At 59.7% G+C, this 22,327-nt stretch overlaps 2 protein-coding genes across 6 annotated transcripts; one reads left to right on the forward strand and one right to left on the reverse strand.

Moving 5' to 3' along the window:
* The first annotated feature begins 480 nt into the window (after positions 1 to 480).
* On the forward strand, positions 481 to 17,212 carry IL3RA (interleukin 3 receptor subunit alpha). 5 transcript variants are annotated; one of them, XM_038586710.1, is made up of 12 exons: positions 481 to 807; positions 3,460 to 3,551; positions 6,945 to 7,063; positions 9,070 to 9,187; positions 9,488 to 9,626; positions 9,704 to 9,879; positions 11,317 to 11,432; positions 13,287 to 13,313; positions 13,950 to 14,061; positions 15,507 to 15,609; positions 16,632 to 16,705; positions 16,962 to 17,212. In XM_038586710.1, the coding sequence occupies exons 2-12, from the start codon at positions 3,491 to 3,493 to the stop codon at positions 17,195 to 17,197; spliced, it is 1,281 nt and encodes a 426-aa protein (XP_038442638.1). In that variant the 5' UTR covers positions 481 to 807; positions 3,460 to 3,490; the 3' UTR covers positions 17,198 to 17,212. The 5 variants fall into 5 exon arrangements, with proteins under 5 accessions (XP_038442638.1, XP_038442636.1, XP_038442640.1 ...); XM_038586708.1 differs by lacking the exon at positions 481 to 807 and adding an exon at positions 2,083 to 2,182; XM_038586712.1 differs by lacking the exon at positions 481 to 807 and adding an exon at positions 2,091 to 2,182 and having other exon boundaries at positions 16,624 to 16,705; positions 16,962 to 17,165.
* A 1,333-nt stretch (positions 17,213 to 18,545) lies between these two features.
* SLC25A6 (solute carrier family 25 member 6) lies at positions 18,546 to 22,046 on the reverse strand. The gene is made up of 4 exons (XM_038586713.1): positions 21,807 to 22,046; positions 20,351 to 20,837; positions 19,619 to 19,759; positions 18,546 to 19,121 (listed from the first exon to the last, which is right to left on the reverse strand). Exons 1-4 carry the CDS (start codon positions 21,915 to 21,917, stop codon positions 18,964 to 18,966), a joined length of 897 nt encoding a protein of 298 aa, XP_038442641.1. The 5' UTR covers positions 21,918 to 22,046; the 3' UTR covers positions 18,546 to 18,963.
* Between the last annotated feature and the right edge of the window lie 281 nt (positions 22,047 to 22,327).

A 22,327-nucleotide genomic window follows, 5' to 3' on the forward strand; every position in this document is an offset into this window, starting at 1 on the left:
CCACCGGGAGACCCGCACGCAGGTCTAACGAAGGTCGGGGCTGTGTGTCCCCAGGGGAGCGGCCTGCAGGCGGTTGGGAAGCGCAGGGCGAGCAGCCGGCTGGAGCGGCTCCGGGGCCCAGGGAGGGGTTCCGGGGCCCCTAGGGCAGAGGCCTGGCACCTCCAGGGACAGGTGGCGACCTGAGCGCTGCTGCCGGGAGCAGCCATCCGGGCGGCGGCAGCATCGGGTGCGCGACCCGCGGGCACTAACCCTCCCGGCGACCCCAGCCCCGCAGGACGCGCCCGCGGCAGCCTCGCGCTTCCTCACCAACCTGCGAAGGCCGTTTTGCAAAGCAGAGTCCGCGCTGGGCACCGGAGGAAGTTGCCCAAGGCGGCCCTGGATGGGGAGCAGCAATTAGGATCGCAGCAAACAGGAACCCGCCCGGATGAAAACCGGAAAATACGGCTTTTCAGAGAAAGAGGGGAGTCATTCCAGGGAACTCGCGGCGCGGCTGACCCGGGCTCGCCGGGCAGGGACGGTCACCCGGGGAGAGGCGCCCGCCCGCAGGGTCACGGCGGCGCCCGAGCCTCATTGGGTCGCGGTTTGCGGGGTGGGGCCCCTCGCGGGGACCATAAAAAGGCGGAGGACGGGGACCTGGCTTCGCTGTCGCCTTGGGGACGGTTCCTCCGGCACAGCTGCGAAGGCTGCACAGGCGGACGCGTCTGGGGTCCCGCCCCGCGCCCTCCGCGCCCTCCGCGCCCCGTGCGCCCCTGCACCCCCCGGGCAGGCCGGCTGCGGTTCGCACGCGGGGCTGTCCCTGCCTCCCAGGTAAGACCCCCCTGACCCCCGGGCAGCCACGACGCGCATTCCAGTGGGGACCATTGCAGCCAAGGTGCGCCCCCCGCGCTCCCGTGCGCACTGCGTCCGGGAATCGCAGCGCGCACCGCAAACGAGGAGGATGCGGGAGTCGGCGCAAGCAGCAGGGGGCGGGGGCACAGGCTCCCCAGGTGAGCGGCCCGAGGCGCTGAGCCGCGCACGGAGGGATGCTCGCGCCCTTGCACCTCGCCGGCCCTGGGCCGGGTGTTCCCTGGAAGAACGCGCCAGCTCTCCAGGAGGCCCCAGGGCCCCAGGGAAACCGAGCCCCGCACCTGCAGTCCCGCAGCCCCACCTCGGGAGCGATGCGCAGGGAGCGGAGCGCACGCTCCGCCCCGCTCCGGGATCCCGCTGTTTGGAAAATGTGCAGAAACGGTCAAATGCACCGGGTGGGCGGAAAGTGGGTGAGCGGTACCGCCTCCGGGGAGGGGGACGGGGAGGGGAGCTCATGCTCACGGAGGGTCTCTGAGCGGGATGGAAAGTTCGGGAACCGGACCGGCGTGGTGAAGGCACCAGATGTCCCCCGAGTGACATCTGGAAGGGGTGACGTTTGCAGGGTGTGAGTCTCACTTTCATAAACGTGTTGATGACTAGAGACGTTTTGAAAAATGCAGAGGGCGGGTGTCACTCCAGGACTCGCCCTGAGCCGGTCGTGGGGGGACCGAGGTCCCAAAGGTGATGGGGTGGGGCCCCCCAGAGAGGCCGCAGACAGCGTTTGGGGCAGCCCCCACCCCACCCGCCCTAGGGCGCGCACCCCGTGACCCGTCCTCTGGGCTGGCTGAAGGCTGCATGTGAGTGGGGTGCACACCCCTGCACACTCAGGTGCACGTGGGCACCCACCGTGTCCGCCGCGGGCGCCCGGGGGCCACCCAACTTCAGCACCTAGGGCCGCGCTCACGCGGTCTCTCTGTTGCACATTCTCATCTTCGGTCATTGTGATTTCCTGCACGGACCCTTCATGGTTATGGCTCATGGTGAATGTGAGCTTGCACACACACACACACACACACACACCCGGAAACGGAGCCCAATGCGGGTCGCGCCTCACCCGAACCCCTGGATTACACACCCGCTACACGGCACCTGTCCCGGGGCACCTCGCACACACAGGCAGTGCTGGATGCTGCCAGGCTCCTCTCCTGGGAAGGGGCCCCTGGGAGGGCTCCCCGGTTTGACAAGAAGCCCTTTTGCTATCTGATTGCGTAAGAGCTGGCACTTGCGGGAAACCATCGTCAGCCCCGTTGCTCACACGGAAATCTCCCTGAGCCCCAAGGCTGAACTGCGGTCCCTGTTGGGTCCTGCGCTGGGGGCTGTGAATGCTCAGGACGAGGTACGGGGAGTCCCCGCTCCCTCCTGGATCTCGGCTGAGATTTTTCCAGGTGGGATGGTCCGGAGGGGGCACGTTTTGAGGGCGATTCGGAGGGGCAGACGGAGCTGGCCCCGGGCCGCGAGTGGTGTGTGCAAGGATGACAGGGTGGGGAGGATTGGGGGTCCCACGGGAGACCCGCGGCTGATGGTTCCGGGGGTGCCGGAGACGGGCCCGGGCGGGGGCCCAGAGCTAGCTGCGCAGGCGGCTGCCCTGGGAGGCTCCCGGCGGGGCCCCTGGAGCCCGCGCGTCCACTTACAGGAAACTGCATCTGGGTTGACTTCGTATTTTTAATGACACTTCCTTCCAGGGCTTTGTGACGCCGCCGTTTCCTGGTGCCCCGCGTGCCGCGTGTGGGCTCTCCTGCTTTCCGCACGGGGCTGGGGCCGGGAGCACGCGCAGACCTCAGGGTGGAAGTCTAGAGGCGGGCGGACACACGGACAGGGATGCACGCACGAGCACACACACGAAACATGCATACGTGTATGTATGCACATGCACGTGCACGCATGTAAACACGCACATAGCAGTGTGTGCCCTACATGCATGTGTGCAATGTGGGCATATGTGTGCATACATGTACGTATGCACATGCAGGCTTGCACACGCGCGTGCACGCATGTAAACATGCACACGGCAGTGTGTACACTACATGCATGTGTGCAATGTAGGCATATGTGCACACACACAAGACTTGCATAGGTGTATGTGTGCACACGCAGACACGCACACGTGTGTAGCACATGTGCACACCGTAGGGTGTATACAGTATGCACACGTGTGATGTAGGCACATGTGCACACATGCGAGACCTGCACAGATGTACACATGCACGCAGACATGTGCACAATCTTATACACACATGGGCACGCATACACACATGTACACGGCAGTGTGTACAGTATATGCACATGTGTGTAATGTAGGTACATGTGCACCCATGCACACACAGGAGACCTGCACAGATGTACGCCTGCACCCCCAGACATGCACATACATGACAACCTGTGTGTACGCACATGTGCATGCATGCACACACGCACACGGCAGTGTGTACAGCATAAGCCCGTGTGTACGATGCAGGCCCCCAGGCACACATGCACAAGTGTGACTGTGAATGCACGCCCCCGGCCACGCCCATGCCCGGCGCCTTCCCTCCTGGAAGGAGCTGCAGGGTGGCGAGAGGAGCTCCGGGCGTGCACCCCTTGCATCCCACACGTTAACCGTCCCTTCTCTTGCAGCGCACGGCCCCTGCTCGGGAGCGGCGGCGCCATGGCCTTGCTGTGGCTCGCGGTGCTTGTGATGTCTGTCTGTCTGCTGCGCTCCGAGAAAGGTAGGACGAGCACCGAGTGCGGTGTGTGGCTGGGAAACCTCAGATCATCACAGACGCCCTTGCGGCCGCGCGAGGTGGTGCAGAGACTGGCCCGTGCCGTCCCCCCACCCCACCAACGGGATCACGCTTTCACGCGCCAGCCGGGGTGCCGCGTGTGATGTGGTCGAGGTGCTCGAGCACGAGCAGCCGTCGCCTCCCGCGGTCCTGAATCATCATCCCGGGGCGGAACTGAGTCCCACCTGCGGGACCTCTTCCTGGGCGGGGTCGCGGGAACCACGGTGGTTGCCGGCTGCCCCGTGTCCCCAGGAAGCTCCGCCCTGGAAGCCCTCACCCCAGAACCCGTGCATGTGACTGTCTTTGGCGGTGGGGTCTTTACAGATGGAATTTAGGATGAGGCGGGGTGGGGGGGTCCTCATGCAACAGGGCTGGTGTCCTCACAGGAAGGGGACACGTGGCCGCAGACGTGTGCGCAAGAACAAGGCCACGTGGGCCAAGGACGCTGTCCTTGCTCGTACAAGAGGTCAGTCCTGCGTGGACCCCCAGGCTCCCCGGCCACGCACTGGGAGGGCCTCAGGCAGGGCGGTTCCGCGGGGCCCCGCAGCGTCTCCACCTGGCGCTTGCGTCAGGCCCGAGGATGTTGGCTGCGGCCACGGCCACAGGATTTCGTAACCGATCGGGGATTGGCGTTTGCTCCTTCCTCAACCAGGGCTGGGATTCAGATGTCCTGTCGGGGGCGGGGACGGTGTTGGTCCTCAGAGAGCCCTGCACACTGCATCCCGTCCCAGCTCTGGGACTGCACGTCGGAGCTCCGGCAGGGACACGCTCCCTCCAGGGGCTCCGGGGGGTCCCTCCTGCCTCTTCCAGCCTCTGTGGCCCCAGGCGTCCTGGGGCTGGAGGCCACGTCCCTCCCGTCTCCTCCTCCGTCCTCACGGGGCTTCTCCTCTGTGTGTGCGGCTCCTCTTCTGCCTCTTTCGAGGACCCCTGTCATTGGGTTTAGGGTCCACACCCTCCGAGGACGACCCCATCTTAATTAGTTACACCTGCAACGACCCCATTGCCAAATAAGGTCCCATCAAGAAGTGCTGGGAGTCAGGCCTCGGGCTTGAATTTCGAGGGGACTCCGGTGGCTCTGCCCCAAATATTCATGCAGACATCCAGGGTCCCCCGGCCCCTGCAGGGGGCCCTATGGGTGAGAGCCAGAAGGGCCACCCACTCTACTGTCCTGGAAGCCACTCAGGGGGCCACACCGCACGCCCCGGGGGCTGGGAGATGCGGGAGGGCGGGAAGAGGAGGGGCGTCCTCCACCTCTCAGGCCGTCACCCCCGGCTCTGAGGATCGTGTGGTCTCTTCTCCCGGGTCCCACCTCTGTTTTGCCTGTCTTGCCCCGCGGTCGCCTCTGTGGTCACATCAGGCCCGGGGTACTCGGGATCACCGACCGCAGGTGGGAGCTGCTTTCTAGGAACAGAGGCTGGAGGAAGCAGCTGACGCCATCTAAAGCTTTCATGTAAAAATAAATAAAAATAAATAAATTAATTAAAATAATAATAATAATTATAAAGCTTTCACATGTTTGCTCATAAGCTGCAAAACCCCCACCCCCCATCCTACCAACCCTTCCACTTTGGCCAAAGCGCATGACAAGGGCCCTGGGGACAGCACACGGTGAAACATGGGCGTCCAAACCAGATGCCTCGCCTGGGTCTAGTCTTAAGGAGAAGTGGTTAGTCCTTCACCATTGAGTCTGAATTAGCTCAAAGATTCTTTTCATACATTGATCAGGGTAAGGAAGCACTTTCCTGCATGCCTGGTTGGCTGAGAGTTCCTAATACCACAGGGCTGGTAAATGTGGTCGTTTTGGTTTTTTTTTTTTTTTTTTTTTCCTGCTTCTCTGGAGAAGATCATTACTACTCTGTTAATGGGGGTGAATTATATTCATGATTTTAAAAGCTTGCATTCCCGTAGTAAATCTCCTGGGTCATGATGTATTCCTGGATCGGAATGAGTCATAGTTTCTGAAGGGATTTTACGTCTGTGTTAATCAGGGATATTGCCCTCCGGTTTGATTTTAACCATTTGTCTGATTGTGATACTGGGATAATGCTGGCCTCCTGAAATGAGTTAGAACATATTTCCTGTTGGCCGCCCTCCTTGTTTTTTGAAATTTTGTGCACATGATACTACTTCTTCCTTAAATATCTGATAATTTGGGGCACCCGAGGAGCTCAGTGGATGAGCGTCTACCTTTGGCCCAGGGTGTGACCCCCGGGTCCCGGGATCGAGTCCCAAATCGGGCTCCCTGCATGGAGCCTGCTGCTCCCTCTGCCTGTGTCTCCGCCTCTTTGTCTCTGTGTCTCTCATGAATAAATAAATAAAATCTTTAAATATATATATGATTTATATATTTATATTATTTATAAAAAAATAAAACACGATGGAAATATGCTGACATTAATATTTACTATTTCAAAATTGAACAGCAATTTAAAAATAACTAAATAAATAATCATAAAAAAAACTTACTATTTCACCCTTCCTATCCGTTTTAATGATCGTTAATGCGTTGGCAGACCTGAGTGTAAATCTTGAGGGATGAGAATCTATCAAAAAGTACATTTTGACGTAGAAAAAAAGTTCCCTAAATGTAATTTTTTGTTATTACTAAGGAATCCATTGTCCTTACAGGTCAGAGGACAATGATGCCGGAAGCCAAAGTGTCGATATGGTTTGGTCTTGACTATGAAGGAAACGTTGTTGATCTTGATAAGTAATCACAACGCCAGTTTATAAACTATGGGAACGTTGATGAAAGTCATATCCTGTAACTCGTTGAAGGGGGGGGGGTCACAGAGAAAACCTCATGAGGTGTTTGGTGGAGCTTTACAGCTTTGAGTTACAGGCGAGATGTGGCCCCGTTGCTCCTTGTACGAGGGCGAGCAGGTCTTGGGTGAAATCTGGGGAGTTCTGAGGTCGGCTCCGAGCGACGCCCTGCCCATCGACCCTGCAGCAGGAATACATGTGCTTTGACTGCATTTCAAAACGTAGTCCGAGGACGCCTGCGTGGCTCAGCGGTTGGGCGTCTGCCTTCGGCTCAGGTCGTGACCCCCGGGTCCCGGGATCGAGTCCCGCATCGGGCTCCCCGCGTGGAGCCTGCTTCTCCCTCTGCCTGTGTCTCAGCCTCTCTCTCTCTCTGTGTCTCTCATGAATAAATTAATAAAATCTTTTTAAAATTTTTAAAAATAATAATGAGAATGTGTCCGCGAGGGTCCTCGGCCATCTAGACTTCTGCTTCCCGAGGACGTCGGCGAACTGGGTGGGAGGAGGAAGCCCCCGTGGTGATACGGGTTCGAGCATCCACGCGGTGTCTCATCTCACTGTGACCTCTAAACGTTTCAGATCCAGATTCACCGATTAAGAACCTCAGGATGGAGCCGGGAAGCAGGAGACTGACCTGGGACCTCAGTGGAAATGTCTCTGAAATTAAGTGTTTCATCAACTCAAAATATATCACTAAGGTAAAGCATCTTCCCCGCACTTGGCACGCCGCAGATGCTCGTGTCTTTGGGGTACCTAAGAGCCAGCAGAGCCCAAAAGCCACGTCCGGCTCTGACGTCGCAGCGGCGGGGGTTCTAGTCTGGGCTTGGCCATGGAACGTGCAGGCGAGGGGCGGGGGGTGCAAGTGCGTCTCTGACGTCCAAGACTGCGGCCCCAGAGAGCGGTGGAGAGCGACTGTGCTCAGCCGTGGCAGGCGCGGAGCCCAGCCAAGTCCCCGCATCCTCGTGTGGCTGCCCCTCTGGGCACATCTGCAGCCTCGTCTCCTCTTACAAGGACCCCAGGCCTAGGGGGTCAGGGGTCACCCTGCTGACCTCATTATACCCTAATCCTGTCGTTAACTAATCCATCCTCAGATACAACCAGTGTCTGAGGTCCTGGGGGTGCGGGAGGGCTCCAGCACATGAATTTTGGGGAACACAGTCCAGATCATGAGAAGCCTCGCTGGGATTTCCTGGAGCCGGCTGACTGTGCGGAACACGCGGGCTGCCGAAAGCCTAGGACCGCCGGCAGGGAGAGCAGCCTCAGGAATCCGCCTTCCCACCGCGTCTCCAAAGGGCAGAGGGGCCCCTCCTGCAAGTGTGCGGTGCAGAGAAGGCGTGCATGGCTGAAGGAGGCGGACGACGGGGGAAGCAGGACGCGGCGGGACCTCCTCCCCGAGACCCGGACCGCTCAGGCCGGTGGGGACGACGGACCACGGAGTCGGCCCGGGTTCCGAAATGCGGTAAAACGCGGCCGGATTGGTGCTGCGGGCGGGCCGGCCCGGGACTCGGGGTAGGAGAGAGCTGGGTGGCTCCCCCAGCTCCGAGGCCGAGAGGCATTGGAAGGTGCTGGGCCCTGCCGGCAGCCCCCCCCGACGGCGCTGCGCTCTTCCGTAAATCGAATCAATTGGCGAGACCGCGCTGGCTACGAGCCGTCCCGGAGCCACCCGAGGAAGTCTTAGATCGGAGCCGGAGAAGGCACCGGGTGCTTGGCGCCCCAGAGCTCCACGTGCGCTGCGGGACGAGGCCTCTAACCCCCAGTCTGGTTGCACCTGTTACAGACACATCAACGGGACACCGGGCGGCGGCGTTTATCAATTACTTTCCGCCAATCGGGGGCCCTGGGCCGGCTCGGCTGGTAGATCATGGCCCTGGACGTGGGGGTCATGAGTTTGAGCCCCCCGTGGGGCGTACAGACGACTTAAACACAAAATCTTTAAAAAAAAAAAAAAGAAAAGAAAAGAAAAGAAAAAGAAAAAGAAAAAGAAAAAGAAAAAAAGAAATCACCTTCTACTTATTCATCCATCCGGGGCTTCACGCTCCCCGTTTATATTCACGTGTTAAATCGTGCAGGTGCGAAGCTGGAATCCCCCATGACCTTTATACACATTTTCCTTTCATTTTTGTTCCTCCCGAGCTTCCATGTTGGTTTCCTCCTTTCCCCGGCTTTCCCGTGCCAGTTTCTTTTATCGTTCGGTCCCTAGAAAAGGGTCAATTTATTTGTAGCGGGATTCGTGAACGGAATTATTATGTATTTATTCCTCAACAGATCTATTTATTCATAAATGGATCGATTTATTTATTTATAAATGGATTTATTTCTTTATTTATTGGCAGATGGAGTTAATTTATAGACGTTGTTGTACAGTTTTTTAAAAATTAATGAATCCTGTGTTCCACCTGTTGGGCCCTCCCTCCATCTCCCCCAACCTGTGATTTCTTCACCGTCTCCAATTTGTCGGCCGCCACGAAATCACTGCCTGGGTTTTTTGTTTTGTTTTTGTTGTTGTTGTTTTTGTTTTTTACTTGCTGGGGTTTTGGTGAAGATCGCGTGGAATCCACAGAGCAGGTGGAGGGCGATGATGGTTTGCGGCTGTTGAGTATCATCCACACCAGAGTCTACGTCTCGTCTCAACGATGAGTAAATCTCGCTCTCTCCCTCCCTCCATCTCTCTCTGTCTCTCTGTCTCTGTCTCTGTCTCTCCCAGGCCATCGACAGCCGTTACTGCCAGTTTTATGTGCTTCCCTTATGTGAAGTGAAAAACTTCACCATCTCCGTGAAGCAAGACCCGCCGTTCTCCACGGGGCTTCAGTACGTCCCGCGAGGTGAGGGGGGCGCGCTCCTGTCTGCCGTCCCTTTGCCTTCAGCCATTGGTTGCTCTTGGGGATGGGAAAGGCATGACTCTGGGCTTGGGTGGCAAAAGGCGGGCGCCCCCGGGCATCACGGCTGCCGGAGGTTTTCATCCGCAGGCCCCCGGGCGAGGGGTCGTCACCGGGAGAAACCGAGGCAAGCATCCTCGGGATGTGTCCGGGTTCGTTCCTGCGGCAAGTGCGTGTGAGGTCGCAGGACCTGGACCCCCGAAGGCCCCCTTCCGCGGGACTGCCTTTCCTGTCACCTCCCTGCAGGTGCAGAAGGAAAGCCGGCGGCGGCCGCGCGGGGCCTGGACTGCTGGGTGCACGACGTGGACTTCCTGACGTGCAGCTGGGAGGTGGGCAGGGCGGCCCCCGGCGACGTGCAGTACCGCCTGTACTGGCGGGACCTGAAGTAGGTGTGGCCGTGGGCGCGGCGTGGCCTCCCGGGCCCGTGGGCCTCCGGTCACCGCGGGCGCTCCGTCCCCGCAGGGCCTACCGCGAGCAGGAGTGTCCGCGATACGAGGCGGACGATCGGGGCGTCCACGTCCGGTGCCGGTTCGATGACGTGTCCAGGTTGCAGAGGCACATCCAGTTCTGGGTGAACGGCACCAGCCGACGCTCCGGAATCCCCTGCTCCGACCTCTGTGTCGAATTACCGGAAATCGGTGAGTCCAGGGCCTGCCTCTGCACGCTGGTGTCCGAGCTCAGCGGCCCTGATGAAATAACACCATGGTCCCAGGGCTGGTGGCCGCTGCGTCCCATCTCTGCCCCCGTCCCCGCATGGCTCCTCCTCTGCGTCTCCTCCTCCGCTATGTGCACACCTGTCCTTGGCGTAGGGCCTCCCCAATCTAGGACGAGCTCATCTCAACATCCTTCAGCCCGAAGTCAGAGAGGCGGGAGGGTCACCCTGCTCGCTCGCCTGGCCTCGGTGGCTCCCAGCGGGTGGCTTCTGACCTGTCTCCAGGGTGCTTGGCCCAGCTGCCCTCTGGGGCACCCCCGCCTCCCTGGCCTCACTCCCTGGTCCCACCAGTGGGCGCACCCTCCCAAGCAGGCCACTTGCCCTCTCTCCTCTTTTGAGGGGAGAAGGCCATTTGTGGAGCTGGAGCGGGAAGCGGGGTCCCACGGCCTGCACGGCTGCAGGGAGGAGGGAGGGGAGCTGGGTCGGAGATTATCTGTGGGATGGAATTTCTGATGGATTCTGTGGGTGCTGCTGAGGTAGAGTCCTCAACTGAGGGAGGCTGGGTGCCCGGTGACATAATGGAACGGGGAGGAGGAGGGGACCTGATCTGGGGGGTCTGCCCTGTACTGAGCTCAGCCAGGTGTCCAGGTGGAGCGCCCGGTGCAGACAGGTGAGGGAGGACCCAAGGCTGGGCTCCTGGGGCAGGTGGTCCCCGGGGTGTAGATTCAGATGTGGTCACACGGGAAGCTGGAGAAGCCACAGAGTCAGGAGGGCACTTAATGCCCAGAGGGAGGGCACAGGGCTGAGCCCCAACATTGCAGCCCCCAGGGGATGGCGGGAGGGTCCCAGCACCCAGCAGGGAGGCCCAGATGGACGGATGTCCGGGGAGGAGCTGGCAGGGCAGAGGCCCGGTCAGGGGGGAGGTGAGGATGCAGCAAGGCAGGGGCAGATGTTTCCGGGAGTGCAGCTGGCTGGCCCAGGACATTGGACATGGGACTGGCTCTGCGCAGGGTGGGGAGTAGGGAGCAGGCCAGGCACGGAGGAGAGGCTGGTGGGGTGGGGGGGAGTCCAGGGCTGCAAGAGGCCTTCCTCCTTCTGTTGGACACTAGTGGAAACATCGGGTGTAGACCCTGAGAGCACTTTCCAGGGGGTCTCGGGCGGGCGGGGTCTCTCACAGCTAGAGCCTGAGCAGCTAGACCTAAGGCCGATTCAAGAGGATATTTCAACATATTTGGTCATGCATCTATATTGATATTTTGCCCATTCTTTAACCTTAGAGTGGCCCTTTCTTCTCCTCCCCACACCCCAAATTTGTATGAAGCCTATTTTAAAGTATCTTCGGTGGGGTGGGGGTGGGGATGGGGATGTTGATTTTTTTCTTACTCATTAAATGTTTTTGGTGGGTTTTTTCCTCCTGTTCTAGAGAGATTAAGTCCACCCCACATCACTGCAACGTGTAATAAATCCTATTCAATGATGGAGTGGAAAGTATTAAGCCACTTCAATCACAGATTTCTGTATGAACTTCAAATACAAAAGGTAAATGCTTGTCCTAGCTGACAATTCTAGGTTCTCTAGGATCTGTACCCCCAAGGCTTTGGAGGCAGATAAAACATACACTCAACAAAAATATGAACCAAAAAAAAAAAGTGTTTTAGTCTTTTGAAAATAATTAAACATAAATAAAAAATAAAGATAAAGCATAAGTAGATTTTAAAATACATAGAAACTAAACCCTACATAACAATGAAGATTGTTAACACACACACACACAAATCTAAAAAAAAAACTACTGAAGATCATGTAAGATGTTGTGTATGTGTGAAAATCATCAAAAGAAACCATACAAACTCTAAAAAAACGTTTTGACTTTAACAGAAGTAACAATGTTGGCTATTCAAAAGACAGAGGTAAAATTGGAAGGGCAGGTAGGTCAAGTCACAGATGGAAGACACCAGGCGCATATATGTCAGACAAAGGACTCCTGTTTGGGGTAGATAAGAAAGGCTTCCAAGTCAATACCAAGAAGACAAACAACTGTATTTAAAAAAAAAAAAAAAAAAACAAAGGGCAAACAAATAAACAAAAAACAAAGGGCAATGATGGAAACAGCCACTTCCCCAAAGATGTGTTCATGCCCCATAAACACATGAAATGGTGCCAGAGAAATACAAACCACAGGGAGAGGCCACTCCATAAACTCGTTAGATTGGCTACAATGGCAAATTCTAGCCAAACCAAGGGTGGGTGAGGCTGTCACCCAGTTGGTTGCAACACTTGCTTGGCACTAAGAGGTGGCCATTGAGAATGGTACGCGTGGCTCCTTCTTCTTTGAAACGTTCCTCGTGGATGACCATTCCCCCTGTTGTACGAGCCAAGATAAAATCCCATCCATTTAAGGAAACATGGCGCAGGCCCTGTGGAAGAGGCATTGACGGAATCTTGCAGGGCCCGCCATTCCCCCGCTGGGTCTGGCTCGGAGAGAAATGAAAACGTAGGCCCACCTGAGTGGGGACCGGAGTGTGGGAATGACTCAAGGGAAGGGATGAGCAAAAGATATCCCGGCCTGGAATCCGGCCCCCCAGGCAAGGTCAGCCAGGTAGGTCAAGGTCGGCCCTGGGGGATCCCATTCCTACAGAGGGAGAGGTGTAGTGCAGGAGGTCTACAGTGAGTGACACACCTGTGCTCTGGGTGTGAGCGGGGACGAAGGCAAGGCAGGGGGCACAGGGAAATTTGGGGGTGACCGAGTCATTCCTCGCCTGCGACGGGCGGTGGTTTCACGTGCACGCGTTGCTCAAAAAATCCCAGCAAATCCTGTGCCCTCAGTGTGTGGTTTGCTCAAGCAAATTTTGCCTGAATAAAGTTATCCTAAAAAATGACCAAGTATGGACGCACCTGGCTGGCTCAGCGGGTGGAGCGTGCGACTCGAGTTCGAGCCCCACGTTGGTGTAGAGGGTTCTGAGTTCGAGCCCCACGTTGGGTGTAGAGACCATAAATACACTTAAAAAATATTTAGGTCTATAAATTAAAAGGAAACGATGAAATGTTTTGAGGTAATTAGTACTTCATATTCCATTATCGACTTGAATGTATTATTTTTCTTTATTTCTTTTATATTTATTGTTGATGTTCAACTAGCGATTATACTCAGTGTTTCTGTAAACCTAAAACTGCTTGGAAGGATGAACGTTATTAGTTCTATATTAAAAAAAATAAGGTGTTTTTACGCTAATCCCTGCTTTATACTCTATTTATATGTTATATCGATCATTTAGACCCAGTCACTGATTATATTGTGCTCAGTTTCTCTTTAAACCTAAAAGGGCTCAAAGAAACAAGGGCCTTCGTCAGGGGACCGCATGAGGCAGCCGCCGCTCGTGTCTTGTTTTGTAGGGCACCGATCCTGCGTCCACGGAGAAGGTGAGTGTCCCCCGCGTGCCCAGAACCGGGCATCCCGAAGCGCAGGTGTGTTTTCCTTACTGTGCGGCCTCTCCGCCGTGCCGGACTCCGCGTGGGCCCCACGCACCCACCCCGCGGTCTCCAGGAGTCGGTGCGGAGGGGAAACAGCTGGGACGTGAGGTTCTGTCTTCACGTGGCTCCTCCTCTGTGACTGCGTCTCCTCCTCTGTCCCGTATAAGGACCCCTGTCGTTGGACTCAGGGCCTCCTCATCCGGGAGGAGCTCCTCTTGAGATCCTTCACTTAGGCACGCGTGCAAAGACCCTACTTCCGAATAAGGTCCCGACCAGGAGTTCCAGGGGGACGCATCTTCCTTGGAGGTGGTGGGAGGTCACCGCTGCAGAGCGTGCGGGGCCCCACGCCGTGCACAACAACATGTGTCTGGGGCTCATCAGGGGTGGCTGTGGAGCATCACGTCCCAGTGATGACGAAGAACATTTTTGTTTGGACCCCACAAAGTCTGGGCTGAGGGGGCTTCCAAATAAGGTCAGCTTCTAGGATTGGGCGGGTGAGAACTTGCACATACGAGTTGGGGGAGGACCCGCGGCACCCCTGCCAGGGCCCGTTGTCTCTCCCCCTCCTTTTCTTTTAAACCTCAGCTCTACGAAAACCACTTCGTGATTTACAATCCCGGAAACTACGTGGCGAAACTAAAGGTGCAGGGTTTCTTCCGCAAAGACTGGAGCGAATGGAGCGCCCCCCAACTCTTTGGTGAGTGGGGCGCCCTTCCACCTCGCCCTCCCGTGTGCTGAACGCTGGGGGCCACCGCGCCTGGCCAGGAGGCACAGCCCCCTCCTGTGCTCTGACGGGCTCGTCATCCGTGCTCTGGGGCCCTCGGCCCCCAAAGGAGCAGGGCTGGAGCTCCACCCACTTCTGTGACCCCAAAGAGGGCTCTGAAGATCACAGGTGACCCTGCACTTCGTGCTCACCCCATGGGAGGGCAGAGAGTGGGCGGGACAAGACCCCCAGTAAGAGGCCCCAGGGCTTCTGGTAACAAAGCAGTCAGCAGGTAAGGGGTGGGGAGGGTCCTCTTTTATCCCACAGGGGGCCTGCCTGGGCTCCTGACTCTGATTGCAAGGATTTCCCCAAAATGAGACCTGCTATTTCTCCCTGACCTGTTCTGAAACCACACCTACCAACGTCCCATTTCCGGGTCCCATGTGGGAAATGTCGGTCAGTGGGGTCCTGGGGCTGCTGCGATAAATGACCTCACATGGTCGGGGAGGGGGCTTAAAACCACAGAAATCCATCCTCCCCCAGCTCTGGAGACCGGACGTCTTAGGTCCGGGGGGGACACGCTTCCTCCAGAGGCTCTGGGGAGGGTCCCTTCGGCCTCTTCCAGTGTCTGGGGCCCAGGTCTCCGTCTCCATCCTCATGGGGCTCGTCCTCTGCACCTGCGTCTCCCCTTCCTTCTCTTCCAAGGACCCCTGTCGTTGATGCGGGGCCCATCCTATTCCAGTGGGACCTCACATTTACTTGATTACATCTGCAAAGACCCTCCACTGTGGGCTCAGATGTGTCCCCCAACTCCACATATTGTCACCCCCAGGATCTCAGAATGGAACTGTATTTGGGGATAAGGTCTTTAAAGAGGTGGTTAAGGTAAAATGAGGTCAATAGGGTGGGCCCTGATCCCATAGGACTTGTAGGAAGAGGGGATGAGGACAGAGGGGCGACCACATAAGGCCAAGGGGGAACACAGGGAGACAGGCCTCAGGGGGAACGAGCCTTGGCCCCTCCTGATTTGACTCGCTGCCTGCAGGACTGGGAAATCAGTTATTTAAGCCACCCAGTGTGTGGGGCTTGGTTGTGGCACCCCAGGAAACTCATACCCTCCCTGGGGGCCTCCTGTCCCAGCGGGGAGCCTGAGGTCCTTGCAGATCCGTGAGCCAGCTGCTCCCCCTACTGGCCACGCTGCAGGGGATGCTCGCGGCCTGGGACTAGCGCTGGGCTGGGAGAGGCGTAGGGGCTGGGGGGGCCGGCGTCTCTCTCCTGGTGGGGCCTCACCAGCCCCCCCCCCGGGCAGGTAGGTGGCCACCGTCCCCTCCTGGACGCGCCTGCTGCCTCTGGAGGGGGCCCCTGGGGAAGCATTCAGGACTGCATGCAACCACCACCCCTGGGACCCGCTGACATGCTCCGTGCACCCTCTTCCCTAGTGTGTGACCCCAAGGATGAGCACCGCCGTGACTGGCTGGTGTCAGTACTGGTCTTGCTGGGGACACTGCTGGTCCTGGGACTCGTGGCCCTGCTGTGTAGAAGGTGAGCGCTCCGCGCCCCGCGCCCGCCACCTCGCTGGCCTCCCTGCAGTGTGATGCCTGCCGTCCCCGCCCCCCACCACCGGCGGGTCTCACTTGTTGGACTGCTCTGTCCCCGGGGGCAGGCCGCTGCCTCAGGTGACCCCATGGGGTTTGTGAGACGTGACCCTGTTAGGCCCTCTGGTCCTTGCCACCCACGGAAACCAGAAGCTGGGTGCCCCGTGCAGCATCCTCAGGACCCTCTGTCCTCAGTCCTGTCGCATGTTCCCATATCTCCCTGATGCTCGGTTTCCCACCCTGTGCCCAGATTCCTCGTCCCCCACTATCATTCGGGGGGGGGCTGAAGGGGCTCCTCTGGGATCCGCCCTCCTCCCCTCCTCCTCTCCCTCCTCCTTCTCTCCCTCCTCCTCCTCCCCCTCTCCCTCCTCCTCCCCCCACTCCCCTCTGCAGCAGGCAAGAGTCCAGTGATGGGATAATCATGACCTTTCCCGCCTGAGCAACTCCTGCCCCTGAGGTGCCTTCCAGATGCCTAGTTGCTAAGTCCTATCAGGCGCTGCCCCGTGTGTGTTTGGGGTGGGGGGGAGGGGGAGGTGTGTCCTAGCAGGCTCTGGCCTCTCTGGCTTCACCCACGCCCGCCCCCTCCCAGCCCTTCAGGCTGAGCGGCCCCGCCCAGGACGCACAACCTGCTGAGGTTTATGAGGAAGGGCAGGGGCAGGTTCCATGCAGCCAGCAACCCATGGACCACCTTCAGGCTTCCCAGGGTCCCAGGCAGGGGTCGGGGTGGGGTGCACAGCCTCCCCCCCCCCAGGCAGGAGATGCAGGTGTGCTTGTTATGTGGCGATGTTTTGTCCCTGCAGATCAGGATTCCTCATTGCTGTAGGACTTGGGCCTGGGGGACAGGCAGTCGAGACCACCCCCCACTGCACCCGGGGACTGGGGCTGGATTCCTAAGTCCATCCCGGCGGCCTGTGGCCTCTGAGTTCTGGATTCAGAGCATGTGTTGTCTTTCTCCTCTGAGGTACTCAGTTTTGCAGAAACTCTTCCCTCCCATCCCTCACATGAAGGACCCCATCACGGACAACCTCCAGAGCCCCAAGCTGGTAGGTCCTGGCACGTGCAGGGGTGGAGGGGTGCGGGAGGAGGAGGCCACAGCCCCGCCCGCCGAGGAGCAGGAAGCTGGTCCTGTCCTGGTAGGAGGGAGGATGGTGGGGGGATGGGGAAGGCTGCCAGGTGACAGTCACGCGAGGAGTTGGACAAAGTCCCAGACCCGCACGGCCAGGACCAGCCAGGCCCCTGTGGCTGTCATGGGGGGGAGGGGGCGTATGTGCAGCCCAGCCTGACCCCTGCCTCCTGCAGGAGCACTGGGACACCAGCAGAGCCAGCCAGGAGGACTGTCCGGTGGCCGAGGTGCACATTTTGGGGGAAACATGAAGCGGGACCTCAGACGTCCTTCCCCGATTGGCCAGGAGCCCGGAGGAGGGAGCCCGGAGGAGCGTAGTGGGCTGGGGAGGGAACACCTGTGTCAGGCTCATCGTGTAAATAAAGGCCTCTTGCACCCAGTCCCTGAACTCCGGGGAGGGGGATCCAGATAGTCATGTGGGGCCCTGGGGCCTCCAGTCTCCCCTGAAATGGGACCGACCCAGATGCTGCTCGCAAGGCCCCGGGACTCGCTGCTCCGAGCCTGTTCAGCGGCCTCAGCGGCCGGGCCTGCTCTCGTTTTCCGGCTTCATTCCGCGTAAGCACCTGACACCCCGAGGTGCAGAAGGTGGCACGTGGGAAACCCCGGGAGCCCGGCTGTCTCCCACCACCGCTCAGGGGCCAGGGTTGATGTGGGACGCGGGGCCACGGAAGACAGCCAGCTGTATGCAAACCCGCAGATACAGCTGCTCCCCCCACCCCCAGGAACCAGGATCTCCCCCAGAGACCCTGTGCTCCCACACTCACTGAGGAAGGGGCCTCTGGCCCCTCTGAACCTTCCCTGCAGGGCAGTAAGCAAGCTCCCATCGTTGCAGCCGTCGCCACGCTTGGTTTGCACCCAGCTGATGAACTGGGGTGGGGCGGGGGGTGAAAGCACAGGCCCAGGGAGATGGTGACCATGGCCCCCAAACCCCCACGGCTCAGCAGGGGGAGCCCAGGTGCCCACAGAGGCTGTCTGTGCAGCCCGGAGGGCAAACCTGGCTGGTCAACAGTGCGTAGTCCTGTCATGTGTCCTTGGAAGCTGCCTTGTGACCCTGGGCAACCCCCAAACCTCCTGATCTCAGACTGGACCCCTCATTGCAGCATAAACAAGGGTTTGCACTTGACCCGGGTCTCGGGAAGACCAGACCTGCCTTCTATATCCGTGTCCTCTCAGAACCCAGCTGGCCTTTCTACCCCAGGTCTCCTGCTTCACAGGTGGAAGCAATGGCAGGTCCAAGGTTCAGTCTGGAGACCTTTTCTCTCACCCTCACGTGGGGGTTTCTGCACAAACAGCCGCACAGGATGCAGACCTGCCCCAGGGCGGACTTGGGCCACAGGATGTGGCTGCTGGGGCTACTTCCGGAATGTTTTTCTCAGCAGGGAGACTGGCTACACTGGCTCCTTCACCGGGGGTGAGGGCGGGGGAAGATTCAGGAGGCCCCAGAGGTCCTGGCAGGTGGCACAGAATGGGAGGCTTGGATCTGGAGCAGGGAGGGTCAGACGCCCCAGGCTCCCTCGCACTGGCTTGTCTTCAGCACCCAGGGTGGTCTGTGGGCAGAACGAGCTGCAGATGAGCTTGTTTCCATCACCTCACCAGGGTGCTAGGAATCTCATCCGAGAGTCCCCGAAGGACTCTCCCCAAGGACTCTCCAGGGAGAGCAGAACGTGGCCTCCCTGACCCCTTGCATCCCCCCCCCTCCGCTCACCATGCCCGAGCCCAGAGCCCACAAGCTGCTCCGTTGAAAACAATGCACCAGAAACTCTGTGTCCCAGTTTTTATGGTTTTGCAGCAGAATGCCCGACGTGGAACATAATTGCAAATATTCGGCTGTGCAAAAGAGAACAGTGCTTAAGTACAAATGGAGACATGATTCTTTTTTTTAAATAAATACTTAAACACAACCCGGGTCCCACAAGCACCTGGACTCTATGGTCTGAGCGGCGGAGCTGCCAGCCCGTGGACCCACGAAGACGTCATGATTGCCCTCCCCCCGGAATCAAAACATGGAACCTGGTGCCGATGATCGATCACAATGAGCCCCCTTTGGAACCTTCCCCAGCCCTGTCTACGTGATCTGGCCGGGACAAGGACACTGGAATTTCTCGAAGATCAATGGTCCGTAACAGTTAAAAGGATTCTACGTGATTCCCTTGGCCCCCGTGTCTGGAGGAGGAATGTCTAGATGACTTTCTTCAGCTCGTCGTACAGAACCAGCACGAAGGCGCCCCCCATGCCCCTTAGGACGTTGGACCACGCGCCCTTGAAGAAGGCTTTGCCCCCTTCATCTTTGAAGATCTTCCGCCAGCAGTCGACGGTCCCCTTGTACATGATGTCAGCTGCAAGAGGGACAGACAGGAGAGCTTACTGGGAGGTTACTCGGGAAAAGAGCAAAGGGAAACCCAGAAGACACGGTCCACACACTGAAACCGGATGCCACCCTCCAGGCGACCTGGATTTCTCATCCCAGGGAAAAATGAGGCTCTGCACACCAACAGCTCCAGGTCTTGGCCGCTGCTCAGCCCACTGCTGTGGCTATAACCAAAACACCCAAATTGCAGCCCCGTGTCCACTCCTGGGATCAGTGCAAGGTCCCGGGCCAGCGTAGAGAAGACCAAAGCACGGGCAGCACCAAGGGCCCGGGCAGGTACCCGGCAGGGCTGCAGGGTTCTAGCGCCCCTGGATCAACAGTTACGGTCTCAAACCCTGTGAAGAACCTCATCTGTTAGCCCCGCTTCCCATGGCCTGAGGCCACCAAAGGGCCCGTCATTCCAGGAGCTCTTGTATCTCTCATCTCCGAGGACAAGTCCCGGTCACCAGGACCGAGACAACGTACCTCCTTTGCGCCCGGACTGCATCATCATCCGCCGCCGCACGGTGTCGAAGGGGTAGGAGACCACGCCGGCCACGGCCGTCACAGTCTGGGCGATCATCCAGCTCACCACAATGTGCGTGTTCTTGGGGTCTGGGAGCATGCCTGCGGGGTCACCAGCCAGCGTTAGGTTCCAGTGCCACACACACAGCGGGGCAAGAGCAGTACTGCCTGCCCTGGTGCCACGTGGAGCCCCCGCGACCAGGGAACGGCATGGAACCACCCGCAGGGCATAGAGCGGTCCCTGAGGCCCACGCTTAGTGCCTGGGAACGAACGGGCTCTCTCTACAGAGAGGGACAGGCGAGCCTGGTAAGTGCATGTACCACACAAGAGGCGGTTCTGCTGCACAGACACTAGCTTTCAGGGTGTGAACGGCACACCCTAATGTTCACGCTGAAAACCCCGGATACCTAAAAATAACTGCCTTTAAAAAACAGTGTAAAGCGTCTTCAGAGGAGACCCTAATCCAACACCATCAACACCCTGTAAAAAATCTAAACTCAGACGCACAGAAGAGGCCCACGTGAGGACACACGGACAAAACTGCCATCTACACACCGAGGAGACGCCACGAACGCCAGCAACCCCGTGGACGTGTGGATGTCAGACTTCCCACCCTGCAGAGTGCGGCTCTGCCAACAGCGGATCCCGGAGCCCCCGCCGCACGTGCAGCCCCACAGCAAGAACACACGTACCCTTGGCCGTGTCGTAGACGCCGAAGTAGGCCGCCCGGTAGATGATGATGCCCTGCACGGACACGTTGAAGCCCTGGTAGAGGCCCCGGATGCCGTCGGACTTGGTGATCTTCACCAGGCAGTCTCCAAGGCCCTTGAACTCCCGCTCGGTGCCCGACTTGCCGACGTCAGCCGCCAGACGGGTTCTGGCGAAATCCAGCGGGTACACGAAGCAGAGGGAGGTGGCGCCCGCGGCCCCGCCTGATGCCAGGTTGCCGGCAAAGTACCTCCAGAACTGCGTGTGCTTGTCCACGCCCCCCAGGAAGATCTGCTTATACTTATCCTTGAACGCAAAGTTGAGGGCCTGCGTGGGGAAGTAGCGGATCACGTTGGCCAGGTTGCCCCTCCAGAAGGACAGCACGCCCTGCTCCTTGGGGATGCGCACGATGCAGTCCACGATGCCCTTATACTGCTTGTCGGCGGCGATCTGCTTGCTGGCGTGCTGCACCTGCGAGATAGACGGGCGGACAGGCTCGTTAGAGGGCCCGCACGCAGTACCAGCCAGCGTCCCTAGGGTAGGCGAGTCCCTGGAGGGGAATTCCTGCATGTGAGCACGGTAGCTCCACGGGAGAGCTCATATCCCGGGGGGGCCTATGCCTGCAAGTGGAACCGCTCAACCGTGCACGGGAGGAGCGCACTGGGTCGACAGGATGGGGCACAGCCCAGGACACCACCGGTCAACCCAGCACCGGAGGGCACTCATCCCGGGAGGCGCGTCCCTGCAAGTCGGAACCGCTCATCCGTGCACGGGAGGAGCGCACTGGGTCGACAGGACCGGGCACACCCAGGACACTGGTCCCTGCAAGTCCGCACCGCTCATCCGTGCACGGGAGCGTGCACTGGCTCGACAGGACGGGGCACAGCCCAGGACACTGGTCCCCGCAGGTCCGCACGGGTCAACCGACAATGTTCCCACTGCCCCACCCGCAACAACGTTGCCAAGGACGCGCTGCAACAATGTTGCCAAGGAGGCGCTGCAACAATGTTGCCGCCAGCTGGCCGCGGGCGCAACGACTTCCCAGCGGAGCGCCGCGGCTCGCCGCCTCTCAGGCCGGAACGGGGCGGAGCAAAGTCCCGGCCTCCATCACAGGGGGCGCTCGCGGGGCTCCCGCGGTCCGCTCGGCCTCGACGGTGGGAACCGCGGGGGCGAGGCCCGCGCTCCGGGCGCCCGAGAGCTCTGCCCCAGCGCGCACGCGCGGAGAGCGCCACGTGACGCGCGGCCGGCCCGGCCCCGGAAGCGGGCGGCGCGCGGACAAAGCGGCGCGGCCTCGCACTTCCGGCGGCCGCGGGTCCCGGTGCACGCGGCCGGCCCGCCCCGCTGTCACCCCCCACCGCGAGCCCTCGCAGCACGCCCGGACCCCCCCCCCCCGACGGGACCGCCGTCCCGGGTCCCCGAGCGCGCACGCGCCGTGCGCACCTGCAGCAGCAGCTTGACCCGCTCGATCGGGGCCACGGCCGTCTTGGAGATGGCGGCGGCGATGCCTCCGGCTAGGAAGTCCTTGGCGAACGAGATGGCCTGCTCCGTCATGGCGGCGGGCGGGCGGGCGGCGGACGGCGGAGTGCGGGCGCGGACAGCCGGACGGACGGGCGAACCGAGGGAGGGAGGGAGGGAGGGAGGGCGCCGCTGGCTCCGCGCTGCCGCCGCCGGGACCGAAAGGACGGGGCGCCCAGCGCGCAGCCGCTAAGGGCCCGAAGCCCCGCCCCGCGCCCCCGCCCGCCGCGCCCATTGGCCGCGCCGCCCGCCGACGCCCCGCCCCTTCCCGCGCGCCGCGCCCCCGCGGGCTGCCGGGAGCCGCAGCGCGCCCCGCCCCGTGCCCGCCCGCGCCGCGCCCATTGGCTGCGCTGCTGCCGTTGCCCCGCCCCTTCCCGCGCGCCGGGCCCCGAGGCATGCCGGGAGCGGGACCCCGCCCATGCGCCGTGCGGCCCGAGGGCTCGGCC

This window comes from Canis lupus, chromosome X (genome assembly GCF_011100685.1).
Source record: "Canis lupus familiaris isolate Mischka breed German Shepherd chromosome X, alternate assembly UU_Cfam_GSD_1.0, whole genome shotgun sequence".
NCBI classification, from domain to species: domain Eukaryota; kingdom Metazoa; phylum Chordata; class Mammalia; order Carnivora; family Canidae; genus Canis; species Canis lupus.

Bases quoted from the DNA above. Each gene is read 5' to 3' on its own strand.
- IL3RA (XM_038586708.1), top strand. The intron at 11,433-13,286 runs GTAAATGCTTGT...CTTGTTTTGTAG, and splicing joins ATGAACTTCAAATACAAAAG to GGCACCGATCCTGCGTCCAC. The intron at 14,062-15,506 runs GTGAGTGGGGCG...CCTCTTCCCTAG, and splicing joins GAGCGCCCCCCAACTCTTTG to TGTGTGACCCCAAGGATGAG.
- SLC25A6 (XM_038586713.1), bottom strand. From the start codon at position 21,917: ATGACGGAGCAGGCCATCTCGTTCGCCAAGGACTTCCTAGCCGGAGGC. The intron at 20,838-21,806 runs GTGCGCACGGCG...TCTATCTCGCAG, and splicing joins GGGTCAAGCTGCTGCTGCAG to GTGCAGCACGCCAGCAAGCA. The intron at 19,122-19,618 runs GTACGTTGTCTC...TCCCTCTTGCAG, and splicing joins GCAGTCCGGGCGCAAAGGAG to CTGACATCATGTACAAGGGG.